At 52.1% G+C, this 18,678-nt stretch overlaps 1 protein-coding gene across 5 annotated transcripts in view; it reads right to left on the bottom strand.

Moving 5' to 3' along the window:
- Window positions 1-225: 225 nt before the first annotated feature.
- palm3 (paralemmin 3) overlaps window positions 226-18,678 on the bottom strand; it is a 29,113-nt gene continuing 10,660 nt past the window's right edge. For 4 of the 5 annotated variants that reach the window (XM_062548089.1, XM_062548078.1, XM_062548097.1 and 1 more), the window contains 7 exons: window positions 14,639-14,690; window positions 12,134-12,214; window positions 7,989-8,107; window positions 5,660-5,765; window positions 4,663-4,693; window positions 4,346-4,399; window positions 226-2,992 (listed from right to left, as the gene is read on the bottom strand). In XM_062548089.1, the coding sequence (XP_062404073.1) occupies window positions 1,887-2,992; window positions 4,346-4,399; window positions 4,663-4,693; window positions 5,660-5,765; window positions 7,989-8,107; window positions 12,134-12,214; window positions 14,639-14,683 (1,542 nt within the window). In that variant the 5' untranslated portion in view covers window positions 14,684-14,690 and the 3' untranslated portion in view covers window positions 226-1,886. The remainder of the gene's footprint in view (window positions 2,993-4,345; window positions 4,400-4,662; window positions 4,694-5,659; window positions 5,766-7,988; window positions 8,108-12,133; window positions 12,215-14,638; window positions 14,691-18,678) is intronic. The other variant, XM_062548115.1, reaches the window with a different exon arrangement.

Below are 18,678 nucleotides of genomic sequence, written 5' to 3'. Positions count from 1 at the left end.
GGCGCTGTAGAAATCTGGGCTCTGGGCCCTAATCCTCTGAGCAGACCCACATATCTCTGGCATCCGCAGCAGCCTGAGCTGCTTTCCACCCCAAAACAATGCGGCAGACATCTCGCTAGCTGGGCGCCCCTACAGTGTGAGTCACCTGGTACACTCAGTAATGCTTCCTACAACTTTCATCCATGTTGTGCTAGGGTAGAGAAAATAAGCCACACAATTACAGTGTTCTGAATGATGACCGAAAAATATATATTTTCACCTTGCATTTGACATCTCCATCACATTATGAATGAAGAAGCTGATGCTTATTTCAGTGATAGCTGTCAACTTGTAGTTACATCAGGATAAACGACGACACTTTACAATTTGTACAAGTGGATACAAGGTCAATGTTTAAAAAATACACACAGGCACACACAGGCACACACACACGCATACACACACTTGCGCAATGTTTCTCAGTCGCCAAAGCAGTCAATACATCGATATTGTGTAACATTCCCATACTTTCTTTCATTCAACAGGTATATTGCTGAGCAAATATTCCATACAATAAAAAGCCACCACTCCCTCGTCTAGGTTGGGTGCTATACATAAACACTCACTGCAAGAAATCCTTATTCTTTGGAGTACAACTTCTACTCTCCAGTTGGTGCAATTCAAAGCAATCATTTGACAACACAATTAAAATATTCTCAGTTTTAAAATCAAAAAGAAAACAAAAAAACAGAATCAAACAACATCATGTGGTGTCCAAGTACAGTATAACACCGTAGTGTCAGCCCAGTTGAAGGAACCCACATTAGACCCTCTAATAATTCACGGTTACAAGTGTCCAGGCCCATGGGCAGTGGACATCAGAGTGTCCAGGCCTGTGGGCAGTGGACTGTGCTTCAGGATGAAACGGCTCATGAAGTGACAGGACAGTCGTGCGGAAATCTCTGCCTTCACAGTGTGTGATGTCCAGTATTGCGCTCGCGTGCCGTTACAACAGCTCCAGCACTGCAGCGTCTCCAGAGTCAGGGTCAGTTGGGGTCAGTTGGGGTCAGTTGAGAAGATCTTTGAAGCCACGAGTGCCACACTTCAGAGGGAGAGTCCCCCAACAGTGACTGTGACGAAAGTCCACACAATCTCTGTGGGGGGTGGGGGGCAGTTTCAGTCCTCCAGTATCCCCCCCCCCCCACCCAGGCCAACAGAGTCATGTCCAGCACAGGGACACGGGCAACTCCACAGACACACCTGCACTGACCGCTCCAGCACTGACACCAGAATCACTTTCAAAACCATAATCAATCATTTCCCCTTCCTGCCCGACTGTACTGTAGTCTGTTGGGCACAACGCACATCACCTTCAACTCCAACTCAGCTGTGAGCGATGACAGGGGGCACTTGAGAGTGAGTGAGTGAGTGAGCGCAGTCCAGCTGGAGGGCTTCAGGGGAGATGAAGGGGCAGTTCTGACAGGAGGCGGTCAGCAAGTGACGCGCCAGAGCAGGTCTCTCTCGTCTCGACTGGACTGGCAGCGCCGGCGGGGAGAACAAAAGGAGCGGAGGGAATCGTCCTCGGGGCGGCGGGAGGGGAGCGGTGGAGCGCTGGAGCGGTGGCCTTTAGTGGGCCGTCCTGTCCTGCCCCCTGGGGCTCAGCACAGAGCAGAGAGCGGCAGCAGATAAGGCATTTGAATAACAGTCCTGATAACATGGCCAGGGTGAGATGAGAGAACGGAGGAGTAAGAGAGATATGGATACTGTGTGTGTGTGTGTGTGTGTGAGTGTGTGTGTTTGTGTGTGAGAGTGAGAGAATGTGTGCGTGTGTGAGTGTGTGTGTGTGAGAGTGAGAGAATGTGTGTGTGTGTGTGTGTGTGTGTGGGCGGTGTTGGGAGTGCTGGGGTTCACATGACGGAGCAGCACTGGCAGGCCTTCTGTTTGGGGGCGTCCACTCCCTCGGCTCGTCGTGGAGCGGCGGCGTCCGTCGGGGGGGCCGTCTTGGAGGTCAGCAGCGGCTCCTGCTCGGCCGGCGGCTCTGGACGCGGGGCTTTGGTGGCGCCGTCGTCCAGCGGAACCTCCTGGAACTGGCTCGGGGAACTCGGGACCGGGACAGACGCAGGGGCAGGGGCAGGAGCAGGGTCAGTGGCCAGAGTGACCTCTTCGCCGTCCTCCCTCTTCAGCTCCTGGGCGTCCGGCTGCTGGCTCTGGTCTTCGGGTGCGGCGGTGGTCAGTACGGCCGGGGAGTACACCGGCACCTCGGAGCTGGCCACAGCGCCCTCTGTGGGCAGGGGCTGGGGCTGCGCCTCATCAGCGGGGGCCTCCGCGGCCTCTGGCTCAGTCTGGGCGTCGCCGGGCCTCTCTCCGTCCTCCCCTCTCTCCTCAACCTCGCCTGCCTCCGCTGCCTCTGCTTTCGGCTCGGCCGGCTGCGTGACCTCTGCCTCCGCGTGCTTCTCTGCCTCCGTAGGGGCCTCTGTGGCAGGCTGGGCTGCAGCCTCTGTGGCCTCTGTGGCCTCTGGCTCCTGGGTCTGTGGGGCAGCGGAGGTCTCAGCCGCTGGGGGTTCAGATGCTGCCGTGTGGCTCTCAGGCTCCACCTCCACCACCGCCTCCACCTCGGCCTCCTCTCCCTCGTCCACGATGATCACTCTCTCCGCTCTCATGATGGCCCCTCCGTCATCGTCCACTCCCGCGCTCGCTCCCTCACCCTTCTCCGCATCGCTGAAGCCCAGGAACGTCATGGTGACCGCACCGTTCCCGTCGCCTGGCTTGCTGATTGGGCCGTTAGAGGTGGGCGGCGCCTCCGGAGCGCCACTTCCTTCTGCAGCAGATGCTGACGCTGACGTTGCCATGACGGCAGCTTCTTCTGGAGTGTTCTGGATCTCGGTAGAAGGCTGCACAGCCTCTGCCTCAGGAGCAGGCATGTCTGCGGCCACCTCGCCATTAGGACCCTTCTCTTCAGCCATCGCCGGGGCGACCGTGGTAGCCTTCCCATCCTCCTCGGCGCCCACCTCCGCTAAAAAAAGAAATCAATAGAGAGGGGAGAGAGTGTGAAATTGACTGGAAATTGCAGCGAGCCATTTTCTCTGAACTTCAAGTGCTCCTGCCAGAATATATCACAACCTCTAACATTATCACTTCTACAAATAGATCTGAAGCGCAATAAAGAACACGGCATGCACTTATTCAGTCCGACATGAGAGTAACCGGTGGACCGAGGACAGGGATTGAGAACGTTTATCTAAGTCCAGAGGATGTGAAATTGAATTAAACTGAAGCAGAAGTTGAGCTGAGGTTGAACAAAGTTGACTGGAGTCTGTGATGAAATATACAGTAGGCTAAGCAAGTCACTAAATTAAACTATTATTGAAACAGGAAATCTTCTCCTAGAGGAACAACACACTGTGAGGGAGACAATATTTTGTGCTTATCAGGCACAAAAGAAGAGCGAGGAACATCACATTAAACTAAACAATGAGTGCACACTATGACCATAATATAGTGTACTCATAAGGAACTATAGCACCATAATGACTTAATGACATAAACACAGAGGAACAGCTCTCAACAAAAGAAAAGGGTACAACATGCCAGACAGGTTGTTGCATGTATTACAACTAGCAGGTGCCACTGAATATGATACAGTAACAAATGCATACTGTAACACATATGCTAATCCTGAAGTAAAACTGATTACATAACATGGTATCTTTTGTGGCTTTACTGCAATTCATTTTCACTTTGTAAACAAAGTCAAGGGTCCAAAGTCAAGCGGAGGCCATTTAGAACATGCCCAATATGGATAGTGGGAGTTCTTCACACATGGTTCCTCCCGTGGTTCTCCTGTAAAGTAGGGTTCAGACCAAAGATTCCCGACGAGACGAGACGAGCCGCGACATTCTAAAACCTTGCGACTGCGACTCAATGTGTTTAATGCTCTGCGACGGCTTGCGACGGCTTGCAACTACGTGCAACTTATAATTCACACCGCTGCAACTCAGTCTCGTCGCGTCGGGAATCTTTGGTGTGAATTGGGTTTAAGAACCAAGTGCCAAGGCCTCTGTCTGGACTTTGGATACCACTCGGTGATATAGCAAATCAATCAAGTAGCCATAATGAAACTGGCTGAATATTAACATAATAAATAAACATTAACCAATCTTTACAAATAAATGAAACACTTAACGCAGTGAGAGAAGAAACACAATTAGAGCAGAGGAAGACCAGAGAGACAGCCAGAGAGAGGGGAGATAAAGAGAGGTCATTACAGTAAGAAACATATTCACAGAGAACATTGGAATGATGAAATAAGGGAAGAGTGTCTACACAGTAAGAACAAGAGGTCTGCTAAGACAAAAAGCTCTCTCACTTGTTCCGTTTCCTTGTCCGTTCTGTAAAAGCGGCTCCTTAGCGACGGGCTCTTCTTTGAAGAAAAGGAACATGAATTAATCATCTTAGCACAGTCAATCCCAAATATTACATCAGAACCCACACCAGGCTCCAGCCGCCCCGTTATGGAGATCCGGCCCATTACGCTAATTAGAATAACAGTTGGAACGCTAGCGACGAGACGCCGCCGATGTTCAACAGGTCTCAGACTGATCATGTCCTCCCTCAGTGGTGTGTGTCAGGGGACAGCAGATGGCACCAGGTAAAACAGGTGTGTGACAGATGGCGCGCACTCACCTGTCCTGCCGTCCTCCGCGATGCGGGCACCCTAACGGGGGGGAAGAGAGAGACAGAGGGGCATCAGAGTCTTACTCAGAGCACAGGAGCCTGGTCAGGGCCTTCACACAGAACGCTCAGACACGAGAACAGGACACTGGCGTGGACAAGGTGAGGACTGTCCCTTATGGAACAACTGTCCCTTATGGTTGGCGGCACGAGATATGATGATGCTGCGTTCCCTGCCTTTGTCATGGGAGTCATTCACTGGCTCTAATTCCCACCCTCACCACTGATCCCTAACTGCATGCAGGCCTGCTGTGCGACTCCAACCCACACACACGGTTAAGAGCTCATCAAGCATTGGTTCACTTGGACGCCTCTCATGGTTAATTCCAAAAATGTCTGTTGTATTCAATAAGAACTCATCCATTATGGAGTGGTGTTCTGCGCTTTTGATGTTGTAAACAAGTACAATTACATTCTGCAAGCAAGCCCATTATTGCCTAATTACGTTGAATTAGCCACAAGGGGGAGTCAACACAACAGAATGGCCTGGCAGGATTCAGTGGTGCACTGAGCAATTGAAGTGTTGAACTGATCCTGGACGACATGTTCCATTTTATTTGGTTGCATTAGACACAGGGCTAGAGAGGGCTTAATAAATAATCTGTGTGCAAGCAGACCAGAGCAACTGTTGAGGCTCAGTAAAACGACTGTGGCAGATCCCAATGAAATAATTACACGCCGACATAATTACACTTGCATGGTCTTGCTTGTAATACTTTATGCAATCATTCAAATGCCAAGCACTCTAGTTATGGAGTGGTAATTTGCCTCCAACACCGCACACACATACATTAAAAGCATTAATGTCTGTTTTTCCCACCTCACGTTAGGGTGTGCTTTTTGTCACATTTATATTCCACAGACTTCTAGTAATGTGCCACTTAGCACCAGGAACACTGGGCATCCCGCTATGGGGCCAGCAGCTGGCACAGACTGGCATCTTTCTCACCTCGCTGTTGTCGTGTGCCAGTCCGTCACTCACACACGCCACCAATCCATCATCCTCGGACAGCTTCGCCACCTCTTCTGTCAACCGCTCCGTCTTTGCCTGCAAACTAAACACACACACACACAGAATCAGAACCAGAAACAGACACACAGACACAAACACAAACACAGAGACACACACAGACACACACACACACACACACACACACACACACACACACACACACACAGACATACAGAGACATACAGAGACACACACAGACACACACACACACACACACACCTTTAATCCCTCCCCTGACGGACCCTTCAGTAAACTTCTTAATTAAACACATACTGTATGGATCACAGCATTTCAAACGTGCTGGTGTGTAGCCAGGGTGGTCGCTTGGGACGTTAGCCACTTGAGGAGTGTGTGCCGTGCGTGTCGTCTCCACCGCCGCCGGGCTGATGAGGCCATTTAATTGCACAGCAACCTCACAATTACCAGCGCAGACAGGCCTTTAGAACAAAGCACTCACAATCAAATTAATTAGTCTATTTGTCTAAGTCGTGCAGTGCACTGAGCAGGTACATCCCCCCCGGGCACACAACACCAGGAGCAGAGTTATCTCTCACTCACACCCTCCACACAACACCAGGAGCAGAGTTATCTCACACTCACACCCTCCACACAACACCAGGAGCCGAGTTCCTCTCACTCACACCCTCCACACAACACCAGGAGCGGAGTTATCTCTCATTCACACCCTCCACACAACACCAGGAGCTGAGTTATCTCACTCACACCCTGCACACAACACCAGGAGCAGAGTTCCTCTCACTCACACCCTGCACACAACACCAGGAGCTGAGTTATCTCACACTCACACCCTCCACACAACACCAGGAGCTGAGTTATCTCACACCCTCCACACAACACCAGGAGCTGAGTTATCTCACACCCTCCACACAACACCAGGAGCCGAGTTATCTCACACCCTCCACACAACACCAGGAGCTGAGTTATCTCACACTCACACCCTCCACACAACACCAGGAGCTGAGTTATCTCACACTCTCACCCTCCACACAACACCAGGAGCTGAGTTATCTCACACTCACACCCTCCACACAACACCAGGAGCCGAGTTCCTCTCACTCACACCCTCCACACAACACCAGGAGCTGAGTTATCTCACACCCTCCACACAACACCAGGAGCAGAGTTCTCTCACACTCACACCCTCCACACAACACCAGGAGCCGAGTTCCTCTCACTCACACCCTCCACACAACACCAGGAGCCGAGTTCCTTATCCCCCTCCACACAGTGGCCATGGAGGGGCCGCAGCAGGGAGCATCCAGGCTGCATTCTCAAACACCAATCACTCCATCTTCTTCCATCTTTCTGCTAGTTCATCATTTTTAGTTAGGGAGAGAGATGACGCACATGGCATACAGAAACACAGATTCAACCCTTAGTCTTGTAGAAACCAGTCAGGCCTACTTCATACCTGACATCAATCCAATCAGCTGATATGGGGGCGTTAACAGACATCAAGCGTCAAGGTGCAATCTTCATCCAAGTTCATCATTTTTAAACATTGCTTTTTTTTTGGGGGGGGGGGGGGGGGGTCTCTTATTATGTCTCTAATCAGATAGGACAGGGAGTGACAGGTGGGATCAGGTGGGATTGGGAAATGACCCGGATCGCTGTGGGCACGGAACCTGAATAGACCTCTGAAGTTCGCCTACAAAAAAGCTACCATCTTTGCCCATATTTGGAGTTACGGTATCTGACGATTTTTCCTATGGGAAATTAACATGGGGATTTGGAATTATCACACCTGTTAAACTCTCGCGGGGATGACAAAATCGGAAATTCAGGTGTTTTCCTGAACACACTTTTGTCCTCTGCCTTCGAGAGGAATATGTGATCTCTGGTACGCGAAGACGGCAGACTTTGATTTTCGCTACCCCAGAGCTAACTTGCAATGCAACTTGCCATTAAGTTAGTTAGCCAGTTAGCTCTGGGGTAGCAAAAATCAAAGTGTGCCGACTTCACGTACCGGAGATCACAGTATGCACAAGAAGGCAGAGGACAAAAGTGTGTTCAGGAAAACGTCTTTATTTAAGACTATATCGTCCCCGCGAGAGTTTAACAGGTGCGATAATTCAAAATCCCCATGTTATTTTCCCATAGGAAAAATCGCCAGATACCGAATCTCAAAGATGGCAGCTTTTTTGTAGGCGAACTTCAGAGGTCTATGTGGTATGGGTGTGGTGTCCAGTTGCACCACAGCGCCCCCTAGTTGATGGGCTGGTGTGGGGAGCAGTGTGGCCGTTACCTGTCGAGGTTCTGCTCAATCTCCTGGGCTTGTTGTCCCCACAGAGGGGAACGAGGACCTGCGCTGTCTGGAGACAAGGGAGGACCCTCCATCAACCACTGGTCTCTTAGAGACTTCCTCTGTTGGGGAGAGAGAGAGAGAGAGCGAGCGAGCGAGCGAGCGAGAGAGAGAGAGAGAGAGAGAGAGAGAGAGAGAGAGAGAGAGAGAGAGAGAGAGGGAGGGAGAGAGGGAGATGTGATAATGAAACAATGATGACGTTAGATTCTTAGAAGTGGCAAAACATTTCACAGCAGGAAGGTGCTAAGTGTCTAGAATAAAGTCAGTTTAAGGAGTCAAATTTGAGGGATGTGGAATGCGCACTGTCACAAAGAGACACTGACATATGGCCACACATGTCCTGAACCACTTGAGTCTTGATATGTGACTCTTCAAAGTGAAATCAGGCGCTTTGCGCACAACGTTATTTTGAGAAAATCCACAATAAACAAACTTCCGTTTGTTCGACAGTATACAGTCTACAGTTTCATATCCTGAACTAATTTCACGGAAAAACATACGTCTTGACTGTTAAACCCAGCGAAGATTCAACACATTTCCAGTCATTCCCGTTGTCCACGCACAACCAAAGCACCAAAGGTGCTTTTCTTCTCTTCTGGCATATCGTGACAGGAGAACAAACTTTGGATGCGGTTATCTTAGCGATAGTTTGTGTAATACCCTCGATATACATATCGTTGGAAAGCTTAGTTTATGGCCGTTCACCTGAGCACAATGACTTAATTTTGTAAATTTTACCGAAACGACTGGTTTCGCTTTGCAGGGTCACATACTGTATGCTCAAACAACCACAGGTAGAGGCTGCAACATCAAGATCAAGATCATCTCCTCATCTCTCCCTCTCTGCCACCATCAGAATGCTCTCCTCTCCTCTCCTCTCCTCTCCTCTCCTCTCCTCTCCTCTCCTCTCCTCTCCTCTCCTCTCCTCTCCTCTCCTCTCCTCTCCTCTCCGACTGGTTCCACTTACGGGCCGTAGCCCAGCAGTCACAGTGCACCCTTCTCCTTTCATCCAAAACAAACAGGCAGGCCACCCTCTCACGTCCTGCACTCAGCTCCAACTCAAACAGGCCCCTCTCTCTCTCTCCTTCCTCTCTCTTTCTCTCTGCCTCTCTCTCTCCACCCTTCTCTCTATCTCTCTCTCCCTTTCTCTCTCTCTCTCTCCTCCCTTCTCTCTCTCTCTCTCTCACCCTTAGTCCAGCCAGGAAATACATGGCGAGCACTTCCTTCCTGTATGGCTCAGGGCCTTTCACAGGGTGCTGCTCTCACTGGCTCTCTTTCACTCTCTCGGTTTCACTCTCTCTTCTCCTTTTCCTCTCTTTAACTCTGCACTTCTTTCTCCGCGCCCGCCCTCCTCTCGTGCCTCCGTGCTCACTTTGTTTTTCCGTCTCCCACCCTCACCCTCCACCTCGCTGATCAGACGCGTCCCACGCTGCGGCGGAAGGCTCGTTTGTTGTTGTTGTTGTTGTTGTTGTGCTGCAGCCACAGTTCTGTCAATCACACGTCACTGGCGCAGCCTTCAGCAGCGGCAGCATCCGGCTGTCAGCCAGACGCCACAGTCCGATGCGCGGGGGAGACAAACCGGGCGAGAGAGGAGAGACGAATGGCTCTCAACAACAGAGAGAGCCACGGGGGCTGGACGGGGAGCGGAGGGGGAAGAATGCCAACAGACCAGGACGTCCACTCTGATGAATCACCTCGACTCCAGCGGTGCCGGGTCACCTGTGGTCGCCCGTACAGCACCGTAAATTACCTGGGCTGCGTCTGCTCTCTGTCTGCAGTGCTGTAGGCACTTTTACTGCCACAGGCTCAAATCTGATGACTTGCCCCCAGGTGCACCTCCCCCCCCCCCCTCCCCCTCGCCCACCCCAACCCCCCGGGGATCCACTGCCCAGCGCTGAGTCTCCTTGACCACCGCCGCGGCGGCCTGGAGGAAGTTTGTACAGTTTATCAAAGATTATAGCTTGAAGGTCAGCAGCCTAACTCAATGGCCTCTGTTGTGCAGCGCCCAGGCCCAGCCACGGAGAGCACTTAACACAAGAGCGCTCTTTTCTGGAGTGGTAAGTCTGAACGCTATCTGTTTTCTGCGGGCGAGCGTGAAGTCCCCCCCCCACCCCCCCACCCGAGCCAGCCAGCCCACTGCCTGTGTGCAGGGCTCAGAACAGGAAGTGCTCAGCACTCAGGAAAAGCTGCAACAAACCGCACGGTTACGGCCCTACTCAGGTGCCATGGCAACACATGATTCATTCATTAAGCCCTCACCCATGTCTTTGTTATATTTATCCCATTCTGTTTGTTCTGTTCCTCATGTCCACATTCTGCTTCAACAGTTACCAAGCAATGACAACCGCGCTTTGAACAGAGGCCATGATGAAGCCAGAGGAAAAAACAGATAAATAAGCCCTGAGGTGATATTGATTGGAGGACGAGACCTACCCCAGTCCCCCATCTGCTCGATTATTCCTGCTTTCACACACACACACACACACACACACACACAAACACACAAAAGAGGACTTACAGAGTTTCTTTTGGAGGAGCCGCGGTGGGTTTTAGCAGGCGCGTACACACAGCAGTGTGTACACACACAAATACACACATACACACACACACACACACACACACACACACACACACACACACACACACACACACACACATCAGCAGCAGTAGGAAGTGAAGGATGGCAATCTGCGAGCGGATTAGGAACAATAGGGGAGAGTGGCCCTCTGAGGCGCGCATGTAAACAGTCTCACATGAAAAAGCCCTTCACGCGGGAGGCAGAACAATCTCCAGCAGCCTCGGCTGCCTCGCCGCTGCCTTCAGGAAGGGTGGATCTCAGCCAGCGCGCACGTAGCGTCGGAGTGGAACGCCGTGAACACGACTTAAGTGTGAGAGCATGAGGGAGTGTGTGTGTGGCGTGTGTGTTTGTGTTGATGTTTGCATGTGTGTACAGGGACGTGCATGCATGGCTGCAAATGTGCTTTCACACTTAAAGTCGTGTTCACACCGTTCCACTTAAGTGTGAGAGAGTGTGTGTGAGTTGTGGTGTGTGTGTGTGTGTTTGTGTGTGCATGTGTGTACAGGGCCATGCATGCACGGGTGCAAATGTGCTTGTGTGCACACTGTAGGGCGTTTGTGTGCATGAATAGTGCAGAGTCATGCTGAAATATGAGGCCCTGAGGTGCAGAGTGTTTCAGAACTGGCGTTGGCAGCTCATATGACATATGCAGGTAGCAGCCATGTGCAACATATGGCCGCCATACAGCCATTCATGAGAGAGCTTCGCACCTCCACGACGAGAACAAATCTCTTGGCAGCACTTTTGCATGTGTTCTGGGCCCTGCTCTTAGGGTGCCTCCAGTGTTGTAGTACTCGAGTCCAGGACTCGGACTCGAGTCCGAGTCATTAGCTAAATTTAGAGACTCGTGACTTGACTTGGACTCGAGCACTGAATGACTCGGACTCGGACTCGGACTCGGACATTCAAAGCATTCAGACTCAAAAATTGAGATGAAGACTCGACTTTGCCCATGAGTTTTGTGTTTACAGTTTGCTTACCATTTATTCCTGCAGACGCCCCTGTATGAAAGTTCATAGCGTCCGCCATTAGGACTTTTTTTTGTTTTTAGTTTAAAACCTTATAGGCTATGCTTACTCTAGTGCGGAACTTGGACGCGACTTGACCAAAAAGTACTCCACTTGAATCAATAGTGACTCGACTCGGACTTGACTCGGATGAGTAGTGGACTCGACTCGAATTTTTTTTTTAATGACTTGGACTTGACTCGGACTCGGACACTGGAGACTCAAACCTGGACTCGGACTCGAGGCATAGTGACTTGACTACAACACTGGGTGCTTCTCAAACTCGCTCCTCGATCCTCCAGGCTCGTTCCCACTGATCTATAACTAACACTGGATAGACTGTCCCACTGTTGCCGCCCCATCGTTCTTTATGTAGATCAGTGAGGACGAGGATCGAGGAAGGAAGGGAGGATGTATAAAAGACCAAATGAGAGGCACCCCTAGCGTCAGTGGCGTTGACGGGGCCGCGCCTATTCGGAGGTCAAAGGTCACGAGGGCCCCACCTTCATTTGCTGCAGTCGGATCCTCTCGTCCTCCATCTCCCTCTTGACCCGCTCCTGCTCCTCCTGCAGACGCCGCTTCTCCTGCAGGCACACACGCGCACACACACACACACACACACACGCACACACACACACACGCACACACACACACACACAAAGAGAGAGAGAATCAGACAGCGGAGGACGTCAACAACAGAAGAACAAAAGCTCTCAGCAGCGTGCTGCACTATACTTAGACATTCACTAACAAACGGTGAAGTTTTGAAGTATGTGGCGGTGATATCATTGCACTGTATTCTTGGCTGCTGTCTGAATCTAATGGCACTCTCCTACACAGCTGCATCATCATTTTCATCAGCAGAGTCATGGTCTGGGGGCCTGGAGAGTGTGGTGTGGTGCGGTGCGGTGTGGTATGGTGCGGTGCGGTGTGGTGTGGTGCGGTGTGGTGTGGTGTGGTGCGGTGTGGTGTGGTGTGGTGCGGTGCGGTGTGGTGTGGTGCGGTGCGGTGCGGTGTGGTGCGGTGCGGTGCGGTGCGGTGTGGTGTGGTGCTGAGGAGGGTGAGGGAGAGGGTGGTGGAGGCTGAGAAGTGGAGAGGAAGAGTGTGAGGGTGGTGGAGGCTTAACAGTGTGAGGGTGGTGGAGGTTGAAATGTGTGAAGGTGATGAGTATGCGGGTGGTGGCTGGTGGAGAGTGTGAGGGTGGTGTGGGTGGTGTGAGGCTGGAGAGGAATCTCTGGCAGTGTGCTGGGCAGTCAGGGATCTCTGGTCTCTGGTGTTGGTTTACCAAACTAAGGGAGGTCCTGGCTCAGCGCTCTGTATACACACTAAATTATTCAGAGGCTGCACAGCACAGCGGAGTTTCCATGGGACTGGACCTCGGTGCGTGCGTGTGTGCGTGCGTGTGTGTGTGTGTGTGTGTATGTGTGTGTGTGTATGTGCGTGTGAGTGAGTGAGCGTGCTCAGTTTCATATAATTAATAGCTTTCAGGAGCAGATTAAGAATCCCCTGGCAACACCCACATTCATCCCACTGGCACCTCTATGGCCACGTCTCAGCACGGCAGCTGGGTGTAAACGAAGCGCTACTTCATACAGCAGGCTAGTCAGGTAGCGACGATTACACCGGTGCAGAATTAAGACACTGTTGAGAAAGCTCTTCTTGAGATTTAGGAGAAAAACAACTTTCAAGAATCGAAGGCTGAGAAACGATCCCCGCAGGAGGCGAAAGTTAACGGCAAAACTAAAAGACGGAGACGTCTCTGATGAGAGAGATGATGAAGAGGTTGTGTTTAGCGCAATAGCCCACGCTTGCCCAGGTAGCACAGCAGGCTCTCCCACCCCGACACATGATGAAACGGAGTGCAAAAATATGCAGAACGAAAACAGCAGAGTTTTCCACAAACCACCAAACAAAGCTGATCGTGTAGCAGCTGCGTGTTGAGTAGCATGTTGGCTACTGGGCAACGCGCTGACCAGGGATTTACTGGACGCGATGGCGGCTGACCAGGGATTTGCTGGACACGACGGCGGGCTGCTTCTTCAGCGGAAATCCCACAACAGCAGCTGCTGATGCGGCAGTCCCAGGCACGCACCCCTGAGCGCTGACAACATAAGCCACGGAACCCCCGCGCAGAAGAAAGGCGAGCGAGCGAGCGTCCCCCCACCACCCCCCCGCCCCCCTCGCCGAGACTAATCGGGCTCCGCCACAGCTGGCGTAAGATGTGGCGCTCCGGAGCGGGCGTGCGGAGCCACTGAGAGGTCTGCTGCAGATCAGCCGATCAAAGGGCCCATTCTCCCGCCTGCCAATCACACACGGCACAGGGAATGGAGCGGAGTGGAGCTCGTCCTCATCACTGCATGTGTGTGCACGTTGGTGGAGTGGGTAGCACCAGATGTGTGTCTGGAAATGACATGTTAGAACATGTTGTGTGTGTGTATGTGTATGTACGTACAGTGTGTGTGTGTGTGTGTGTGTGTGTGTGTGTGTGTGTGTGTGTGTATGTACATGTGTGCGTGCATGTTATGTGTGTGTCTATATAATATGCACCAATACATCCACACACACACATATATATATAGATAGTTAGAGCATGTTGTGTGTGTGTTTGTGGGTGTGTTATGGATGTGAGCGTGAGCGCTTGTGTGAGCGTGCATGTTATATAGCGAAAGAGAGCATAAGTGTTTGTGTGTGTGTGTGTGTGTGTGTGTGTGTGTGTGTGTGTGTGGGGTGTCAGTGCATCTGAAAGCGTTTCCCCAACCCAACATGACAGGCCTGTGCGTTCGCCGGCAGTCCCAGTGAGCTGAGCCCATCACACCCCCTCACTCCTCTCCCTCACACACTGATGCTAATGCTATCTGTGGCGCCGCTGCCTCAACCAATCAGGCTCATAGACTCTCACACTCATAGACTCCCTGCTGCTAAAACAGAGCGCACTGATATAAGCCAGCGGTGACTCCGAGGTGCAGACATGGCGGAGCAGCGAGTGTGTGATGGCGGAGGCTACTTACCGCGATGGCCTGCACACGCTGCTGGTACTTCTCGGCTTCGTCCATCTTGGATCTGCAAAGAGACAGAGAGAACAGAGAGACAGCAGGGTTAGTGGCAGTCTAGGTTCTATGTTCCTCAGGGACTAGAGGAGATCTATGTTCCTCGGGGACTAGATGAGTTCTCTGTTCCTCAGGGACTAGATGAGTTCTATGTGTTCTATGATGAGCATAGAACACATAGAACTCATCTAGTCCCTGAGTTCTATGTTCCTCAGGGACTAGATGTTGAGGACTAGATGAGTTCTATGTTCCTCAGGGACTGGATGAGTTCTACTGTATGTGTTCTATGCTCATCAGGGACTAGATATGTTCTATGCTCCTCGGGGACTAGACAAGGGCAAATGTTATAATTTCAGACACGAGCGTGAGGTATTGTAGCCATGAGAGTGAGCGCTGTGTGGATGCTGCTGATGTGGTGTCATCCTGGCCTTGACATCATGACAAATGAATGACGGAAGAAGCTCTGTTTTGACTGCAAACCCATGACTGTGACTGACAGACTGCCTGAGATGCTGCACTTAGAGGGAGTTAGCAACCCAAACAAACACAGCCCGTGTGTGTGGGGCTCTGACGCACAGTTTACAGTGCTGTGGCCACAAAGGATCAACATGCATCCTCTCCAGCATGCAAGAGAGCACTGGGGTTTAGATATTGTTTGTTGTTCAGCCTCTGGTGGACAAGGTGGAAGGTGTTCATTAAATTCTGGACAGGTGTGAGACTGTGTGTGTGTGTGTGTGTGTGTGTGTGTGTGTGTGTGTGTGTGTGTGCGTGTGTGTGCGTGGGTGGAGAGAGTGTGTGAGATAAGAGGTGCCAGCCTGAATCACACCTCAGTCCTCCAACCAGACAGGGCCTTAAGGGACGTGTCCCCAGGCGAACTCAACAGACACTTTCATTCTGCCAGACGACCAGGAGGCTCTGGCCCGGGTCTGGCCCAGGTCTGGCCAGGAAACACCACCTGCTTCTAGAACCTTCTGTGTACTGCAGCAAGAGCTCGAGCGCTATGAGAGGAGCTGCCACGATGGCTTTACATGAGGAACTGGTGAACAGCATCTCACTGCTGCCCATGAGCACCATGCGGCTTGTTCTGACAAGGCTCTTTAAAGCTGGATCTATTCCACCCCACACACCCATCACACACACACACACACACACACACACACACACACAGGGCCACAGGGGCCTGAATGACTAAGCAGGAATGACTCTGCGCTCTGTCCCTGCCTGGAGACGGCCTCTTGTTGCAGCAGAGAGAGAGAGAGAGAGAGAGAAACGGAGATAGAGAGAAAGAAAGAGAGAGGGAGAGGGAGGGAGAGACAGAGATAAAGAGAGACAGAGAAAATTGTAAATTGCATGTGTGAGAGAAAAAAACAGAGAAAGAGAGAGAGAGAGAGAGAGAGAGAGAGAGAGAGAGAGAGAGAAAGAGAGGCAGGGAGAGAGAGAAGTATGTGTATGTGTGAGGGAGAGAGAGTGAAGCAGAAAAAGAAAGAAAGAGAGAGAGACAAAAGAGAGAGAGAGCGAGAGACAAAAAGGAGAAGTTGGCCAGGCAAGGTGAGAGGCTCCCCTCTGACTCCACAGGGGGCTGCAGTGCAGTAGGTGGTTGGGGGAGAGGCCCGTCTCTCCAGGGCTCCCGCAGAAAAACACTAACTTTTCTCTGCTGAGAATAGCAGCGCGGGGGTAAACAGAAAGCCTTTGATTCTGCTCACGTCTCTGCAACTAGAGCCGCACTAATTAATGATGATGATGCTGCTCGGTCCCTTTCCCTCTCGTTGGGTAGAACCGGCGGAGACAGGACTGGAGAGTGGGGGCGTATAGGAGAGACAAAGTATCATCGAGGAGAGAGAGAGAGAGAGAGACAGAGAAAGAGAGAGGGAAAGGAAGAGAGAGAGAGAAAGAGAGAGGGAGGGAAAGGGGTAGAGGGAGACAGGGAGAGAGGGAGAGAAGAGAAAGAGAGAGAAAGAGGGGAAAGGAAAAGAGAGAAAAAGAGAAAGAAAAAGAGAGAGAGGCGTACATATACAGCACACACACACACACACACGCCTCTATTTTGCCAGTTCCATGCTTGTTGCCATGGTAATGTATCCTTGGTTGGCTGTGTAAAAGTGCAGTACAGTGTTTACCCTAGCCAGTCACCCTAAGCAGCCCCAGCACACAGCGCATTTCACATCTCACACCAGTTTCCACACGACTCTCCCCAGAACAGCTCCAGTCAGCGGGAGGGAGGGAGGGAGGGAGGAGGCAGCAAAAACAAACAAGGCTCAACTGTAGGGGCCATTAACAGCAACGGCCAGCCTGTCAGGGAACTGGCCTGACCCAAGTCTCCACGCTGTCTGAGAGCGGCCTGGACACGAGGGGGGGGGGGGGGGGGGGGGGGGTTGGAGTGGACGAGGGAAGGAACTTTCTCACCCCTTCCACGGTCCGCTTCGGAGACGTGGGGGTCGGTGTGGCTTCAGCGCAAACACTCGGAGCAGTTGAGCGCGTCAGAATGTGTGTGTATTTGCCCGGAGGGAGAGGGGAAACCACGGGAGATGGACGGGAATCTGTGGGAACGACACACCATGGGGCTAGATGCTGGGGTTAACTGCATGCAGTGTTACAGAGACAAGAGCAACAGTTTCTCCTCTCACGCCTTGTCCGACACACACACACACTCACACACAAAGCACATACATACACACACGCACACACACGCACGCAGACACACAGTAAGCGAGTCTATCCCCCCCACCCACGCTTGCTCTCTCAGGCTCTGCAGAGCTGGAGAGCCGACTACACACAACACAACACAGCCTGCGCTGATCACCGGGAGGATTCTCCCATCGCCCTCCTGCACAGGTAGCCAAGACTCGGCATGTTCCCACGAGGCCAGTCATCTGTAACCACAGGTGTGCCTGGCTGACTGCAGGTAAATCCCTCAGGAAATGCAGGTAATCCCCCTCAGATGGCGAGGGGGGGGGGAGGGGGGGTCGGAGCAGCTTTGCGCCCGGCCTCTGATCTGCACCCCTCCCTGTGTTGTGGCGCCTGTGCTTGTAAAGGCTGGTCTGCTTTACAGTTGCAGTCTGCTTTACAGTTGGGGAGTCTCCCTCCCCTCACGTCATGTTGTTTTTAAAGCCTCCGATCAACCAAAACTGATCCCAGAACAGATAATGTGTGATCATAGCCGCGTAGTCGTAGCGTAGCCGGAACTGTTTTTCATGCGCCACAGCGAGATGAGCGAGGCGCTTATCAGTAGATGGCCGAGCGTTACAGCCGTAACTGAACTCAGGAAACCTCAGGGCCGTGAGAGCAGGCTGCTGACTGATGCGGGCCAACACGTCGTCAGCCTGGCGAGCGTTGGCACGACACCGGCCCTGACGAGCCCAACGGTCAGCAGCCGGCAGCAGCCGAGCGCAGCCATGCGGGGTCTGATGCTCTTTGCCCACCAAAGGCCGTGCGTGACCCGGTGCCCACATTCTGCCCCATTTCCTGCGGACACTGCAGCCAGGGTCAGGTGCCACGCTGACCACTAGCACTGTCCACTGCGCGGCACACTCTCTCCTCACTGCCACTCCACTGGGTCCTTCACACAGCCAGTGGCACGGCAACACCTGCTCGCAAGCACCGTCTCTGATAGCAAAACAGCTTTTATTTATTTATTTATTCGTTTTTAAAATCCCACGTCGGCCTTGGCAACCGAGCAGGGGATGTCAGTGACAGCTCCAGAGACGGGGCACTTTGGGAAATTTGTCTGAGCACGTCCTCAAGTCGGCAATTTGCACAGGGGGAGCGGGAGAGCGCGTTTCCCTGGAGACTGAGTGCTGCGATGTGCGTGCGCTGTCTGATGGCAGCTGGAGGCCCAGCACTCTCCCTCTCTTTAAGAGCAGAGAGAGGGAGAGAGGGAGAGAAAGAGAGAGAGAGAGAGTGAGAGAGGCCGTGCTGGATGGAGAGAGAGAGAGAGAAAGAAAGAGAGAGAGAGAAAGAGAGAGCGTGCTGGAGGGAGAGAGAGAGAGAAAGAAAGAAAGATA

The sequence above is a fragment of the Sardina pilchardus genome, chromosome 1, assembly GCF_963854185.1.
Source record: "Sardina pilchardus chromosome 1, fSarPil1.1, whole genome shotgun sequence".
Classification (NCBI taxonomy): domain Eukaryota; kingdom Metazoa; phylum Chordata; class Actinopteri; order Clupeiformes; family Clupeidae; genus Sardina; species Sardina pilchardus.
This window is presented reverse-complemented; position numbering and strand designations above follow the sequence as displayed.